At 41.1% G+C, this 6,112-nt stretch overlaps 1 protein-coding gene across 1 annotated transcript; it reads left to right on the top strand.

Moving 5' to 3' along the window:
- The first annotated feature begins 336 nt into the window (after positions 1–336).
- On the top strand, positions 337–2,985 carry snai2 (snail family zinc finger 2). Its single transcript, XM_084057840.1, has 3 exons — positions 337–550; positions 811–1,332; positions 2,060–2,985. The coding sequence occupies exons 1-3, from the start codon at positions 472–474 to the stop codon at positions 2,239–2,241; spliced, it is 783 nt and encodes a 260-aa protein (XP_083913966.1). The 5' UTR covers positions 337–471; the 3' UTR covers positions 2,242–2,985.
- Positions 2,986–6,112: the final 3,127 nt, after the last annotated feature.

Genomic DNA, 6,112 nt, shown 5'->3' with positions numbered 1-6,112 from the left:
ATTAATTTGGTTCCATTTGTATACTGTATAGAGTTAAGGGGAGACCTTGAACTGTAAACGTTTGAGAATCACACTGTACACTACACACACACAGCCACAGGTATACAACAAAACACCTGTCTCATGACAGAAGAAGGTGCATCTTGTTACCACGCCCTTTACGGGCGTGCGCACGCCTAAAGGCGTATTTTAATGCTCTCTGGTAAAAGAGCAGTTTAATTGGATTGAGGATCCTGACATGTAAATGAGGGTGCGTGGCTCCTCCCATGCACCTTGATAGGGGAGTATTTACAGCCCTTTACAGCCGGCTACCCGCTGCACTGTTTCCAACAGCACTACACGATGACACTCCACTGGACTATGACTATGCAATAGGGATTTCCGTCTTAACGCAGTGACTTGACGCGCCTTGTGGCGACCGTTATATATTCCAAAAAAAGTTTTCCAAAAGTGTCCCATTTGTTTTCCAAGATGCCACGATCGTTTCTTGTCAAGAAACACATAAACTCCGCTAAGAAGCCAAATTATAGTGAGCTGGAAAGTCCAACAGGTAAAGTTTTGAGTTCATTCATGATACAAGTCCTGCTTTGACTTTACAAACTGCTTTAATTTACACATGTTGTTTCAACATTTCTACATGTAAAGTCATTGATGAATACAGGTATTTTTTTTATTATTCTCTCAAAAGTTTGAACATGTCCTCCTACTTTGAAATCTGTGCTTCTCACTCAAGTGGTGCAAGCGCACAGTCCTTACAAAACGTTTCGAAAAAAATAAGTTTGACCCATTTTATGTTGTTGTCTATTTCAGTATTCTTTTCACCGTATATCTACAAAGGCCTTCCACTGCCTGTCATCCCACAACCGGAGATCCTCAGCCCGGTAGCGTACAGCCCCATCACGGTATGGACTACCAGCAACTTGCCGCTCTCTCCGCTTCCCAGTGACCTCTCGCCCATCTCTGGATACCCGTCCTCTCTCTCCGACACATCTTCTAAAGATCACAGCGGCTCTGAAAGCCCCAGGAGTGATGAGGACGACCAGATCATCACCAAGCTAACAGACGCTCACGGAGTGGAAGCAGAGAAATTCCAATGTAGTTTGTGCAACAAGTCCTACTCGACTTATTCCGGACTGCTCAAACATAAACAACTGCACTGCGAAGCCCAAACGAGGAAATCGTTTAGTTGTAAATATTGCGAAAAGGAGTATGTCAGCCTTGGAGCGCTCAAGATGCACATCAGGACTCACACTTTGCCTTGTGTTTGTAAAATCTGTGGCAAGGCTTTCTCAAGACCATGGCTGCTCCAAGGACACATTAGAACGCACACCGGTAAGTTCAGTGAGTGAGTGAGTGAGTGAGTGAGTGGGTGAGTGAGTGAGTGAGTTAAACACTTGCAACCTGCCATCCCTATTTTAGACATGTCATTATAGGTGAACATTTTTTCAAACATTCTCAACAATAGTGAAAATAGCAGATCTACAAGCTCGCAATGCTTCGCTTTGTTGTGAGCTTGTAGATCTGCTATTTCACTATTCTTGTTTGACACCACCCTACAACAAAGTATAAAAAAGGGGCTGAAGTGGTTATGGGCCAACAGTGTTTATGGGGATGATATGAGGGTGTCTGGGCCTGGGGTGATGAGCTATTGACCACTGACTGAGATTTGTGTTTACACTTCTACTACACAATGATACACAATGAAATAGACTTGCATCAAATTCAGTGTGACTGTCAAGACAAACCACTGATCTTCAAGTAGGGGTCTCTAACCACTTTACAAATCATAATTAGTTGTCCTGTGTAAGGCACTGCCTTTTATACACAAAATAACATTATTTATTTTTCACTAAATGTGGCATTACACAATAACCTCCATGCCATGTGCATTTACTTGTCAAAGTGTTACAGAGTAACAGGCCTACAGTACAATATTAGAATAAGACCATAACAGAATGAGTTTGGAGTGAACGGTGCACAAACCCTAACCCTAATGTATTGTTCAAAACCAATATCTGCCTGTGATCGCTGACACTATCTCTCTTTTCTCATTTGACAGGGGAGAAGCCATTTTCCTGCCCCCACTGCAACAGGGCATTTGCGGACAGGTCCAATCTCAGGGCTCACCTACAGACCCATTCGGATGTGAAAAAATACCAGTGCAAAAACTGTTCCAAAACCTTCTCCAGAATGTCCCTTCTGCACAAGCATGAGGAATCTGGTTGTTGTGCAGCACACTGAACTGGGATACTGCTCCACCAGAGACCTCAGTTACTTTCCAACCCTGGAGAGCTGTCAGGGAATCACACTGAGGGTTTGTTCCAAAAATGCGGACCTTTTTCTCTATGAGTGATGATCTTTTTCATGACAGAGTAAAAATAGCTCTGTCACATGCTTCTCATTTCAAGCAGTGTTTCCGCCACTGCAATCAGTGTTGAGCTTCGTCATAGCATGTATCCACCTACCTGTGCTATTCATGCACTTTTTCTTGCATGTTTAGATAATGTGTTATACGCCTTCAGAAAATCATCTTGTAACATGTGTACTGATGTCTCTCTCAGTGGCTGTGTCTTAGGTTATAATGAAATTCTATTTTTGTTTTGTAAGAACTACACAAACTGTATCAAATGGTGCATTGTTGTCAGACTAGCACACATCCAAAGGAATATTGAAGCCATTATTGCTTAGGGAACAAGAGCAAAGATGTATTTTTGGGTGAGCGTATTATAACTTTTGCACAGTCATGAATCAGAAACTATTTGCCAGCACTCAAAAGAGCAATATTTTCTCCCCCAAAGTGCCTCAGTTTTACTTGGCAATTATGTATTTTTAAACAATGGTTTGCTTTTATATTTTTATATATTGAATGTAAGTGTGACTGAGATGATTGTATATAAACAGTGAGAAATGTGATACTGAATGAATGAATTTTGATACTTTGATACTTCATGTTGCTTTTTAAAATAAAAGTTCATTTTTGTATAATTCTTGCTTTCCTTTCTAAGTAATGCCTATTAAGCTCTTTTGTGGTCTCAATATCACCCAGGTTCAATAACTTAATATGATGAATGTAGCTGATTGTCCTCAGTGAAATCTGGAGTGTTGATTCAACGCTGAAAGTGTAAAAATGTACCCATTAGGGATTTACACACTTTATGAGTATAAAATGATCACTCCAGATTTGACTGGTCATTTGTACAACAGCATAACTCCTGCTTGGAATGGACTCATGTCATGGAGGTGTAGAAATGAAGAGTATGACTCAACTCTGAATCAAGGCTGAACCTGTTCCTTGTGAACCTGTCCAGACATCAAACAAACTTGAAATTTAGCACATACGGGCTATATTGATCTGCACTCACTTGTTATCCTCTTTGAGGACCCGTGGTGCTTTCTTTGCCTGAGAGACTGCAACTTTTTAATGGAAGGGTAAGGGTTTATCCCTTGTAAATATCTAACCTGTGAATTGATTGAATGTATTCTTTACCTAGTTGTTAAATGCTGCTGTTAAAGAAGTTTAACTCAACTAAACTGCAAGCTTTTCATTCACAGCATCCATTGTGAGGAGTGAGGACATTGACATTTTCTCGCAACTGTTCTTCTTTCTTTTTTTACAAAACCACATTTTCCCATTCGCTTTGACAACCCTCTTGAATTCTGGGATCCTTGCCATCGCGGATTAAATTGACTTCCTCAGGGTGTTTTCTGTTGTCTATTGTAGCCTATGCTGTCAACATACAGCAACACACAGCAAGAACAATCCCTTGAAGGACACAAGCCAAAGTTCAACTGATTATAACAAACCTCAGGTTCGCACTGATGCCCAGAAGCTGCTGACCTGAAAGACGTGATCTGACAAATAGACACTTGTTTTGCTAGCTGTGAGGGGGGCTGAACCCCCCTCTAGGTATAGCTACTCCTTAGCGTGACTCATCATCAAGCTATTCCAGGTGCTCTCACCGACTGATGTGATTGGGCCAGGTGGCTGCCGGCGCTTCAGCCTCCCTGGAAAGCAGGTGCAGCCACCGGCGCCAACACGAACCACAGCTACAATTCCACACTGCATGTTAGGAACCCCAGACATGATTTAATGTGGAGACATTACAAGCAGTATGTCCTATTATTCAGATCCTTTACCTCATAAAAGGCAAGTGCCATCAGGGGGGCACTCTGAACTCCAGTATTGGAGTGATAGTACACAACGCAACCCGGCGTGTTAATTTGACTCTGTCAAAATGGGCCCTAATGGGAAGAGAGGGGATGCTTATGGGTACATTTTCAAACTTTAAATTAACACTCCAGGATTTACTGTGCAGCTTTTTTGTTGTTGTGTTTCTACCTATTTGAATTAACTAAAATACTTGTCCTTGTGTGGTTTACTGTCTTGTAGAAATATAATGATAATAATCTATATACAATAACACACATTGCTCTTTCATTGCACCGTTACAACAACTAACTGATTCCTCACATAACAAAACATCAAACACATTTCTCCTTGACATTTAATATTTGATTGAGTTATATTGTGGTGATGGGAGGAGGAGGGTTTGTTCCTTTTCCTTTGCAGCATGGCTGTTACAGGATGTGTCAAATTAAATACCTAACGGGAGTGAAAACAGTTAAAAGGCCATTCTGGTGGTGAGCAGTAATCAACCAACTTGCAAAGTCCAATAGCAGGTATTCAACCAGGAGTTTCTCAGTCTAAAATGAAAAAAGGAACTCCTTAATGAGGTAATTTGATCCACTGTAACAAAAAAATGTGAATGTGAGTGAATTCTTCCTAATTTAATTTACTTTCATGATTAATTACAATGAAATGATTAAAATGTGAAGTGACTTTATTATTCTGTGTGCAGCAGCTCAAATGTTGAATAACTTATTCATACACAGACAGAAAGCAAATTATAATGCTAACAATGCCACACAGTATAATCCTGAGTGTTAGTTTAACTGTCAGAGTGTAAACATTTCAAAGCTGTTTTAGAGAGACCAGAGGGTTGGAGGTGGCACTTCTTTCTTTTTTTTTAAGCCGACTGCTGACTTTATGGTGAATGGGGAGTATGACTCCTTTATGACCATCAAGTGGAACAAATGAAATAAAGGGCCTCTGAGGCCTGATTGTCCCAGACACTGCATGATCCACAGCCCTTCTCCCTAACCCTGGTACATCAGAATGGAGCTGATTGTGTATTCCTCGTTACACTAACTGCCTGGAGGAATGTTTGGCTGTTTATTGAGCTCCCATATCTTGTTAAGGAGCATTCTCTTTCATTTCCGTTGTCTCTCTCCTCAAGTGGCCAGATAGCTATTTAGAATGGTGCAGCAATTCAGCTGGCGGTGTATATTCTCCAGATAATACTATTTGCCTCTAATTGTGCAGCGTCCTTTGCGTGGAGGCAATATATGCGTTGATAAATTTGATTCATGCAGATCCACTGTGGCAGAGGCAGTCTTTTGAAGTTGTGCTGAAGGTCATGTTTTTTCCCTCTTGTCTTGTGTCTCATTAAAGTAAAAGGTTAATGTACAGGGGCAAAATAGTGATGTAAGGCCGCGACTTGGCTCGACATTGGGGACGATAATCAGACCATGTCTTATTAAATGTGTTAGAAAGAGATAGAATATAGGTCATAGATGACCTGGTCGGCATGTCATTATAAGTGGTGAGGACAAGAGTCGGGTCTGAGACAGACGAGGCTGTGTTGTCTTGATCAATAGCACCCTGGTCGTTTTGTGTTGCTGCCTTGTCGAGCAGAGGTCAGCTGTCAAAAGATCCTGTGATCATACTTACTTGATTGTATTTCCTCCTTAATGTCCAACTCAAAAACCCCATGACCACAGCAGGGAAAGATCAACAACACGCTCCTTTGTAACTGTGGATCATTTGGAGGATTGAGACATCAACACATGGCGTTCAGTTTTATGACGATTATCATTACCACAGTTCAAATAGTCTACTGATGTGAAGACATTACTTCATATATTAAAGTGTCTATTAAACCGATGGCGTAATATTATTGGATGAATGTTAATGTTCAGCTTCATCCACAAATCCTTTGCCTGCTTGTGATGGATTGTGCCTCATCGGGTTATTTTGAATCTTACGACGGGG

Source organism: Gymnoscopelus microlampas (assembly GCF_963454915.1).
Source record: "Gymnoscopelus microlampas genome assembly, chromosome: 5".
Taxonomy (NCBI): domain Eukaryota; kingdom Metazoa; phylum Chordata; class Actinopteri; order Myctophiformes; family Myctophidae; genus Gymnoscopelus; species Gymnoscopelus microlampas.
Note: the sequence above shows the minus strand (reverse complement) of the source record. Positions and strands in the feature narration are given on the sequence as shown.

Bases quoted from the DNA above. Each gene is read 5' to 3' on its own strand.
- snai2 (XM_084057840.1), top strand. From the start codon at position 472: ATGCCACGATCGTTTCTTGTCAAGAAACACATAAACTCCGCTAAGAAG. The intron at 551-810 runs GTAAAGTTTTGA...TGTCTATTTCAG, and splicing joins TGAGCTGGAAAGTCCAACAG to TATTCTTTTCACCGTATATC. The intron at 1,333-2,059 runs GTAAGTTCAGTG...CTCATTTGACAG, and splicing joins ACACATTAGAACGCACACCG to GGGAGAAGCCATTTTCCTGC.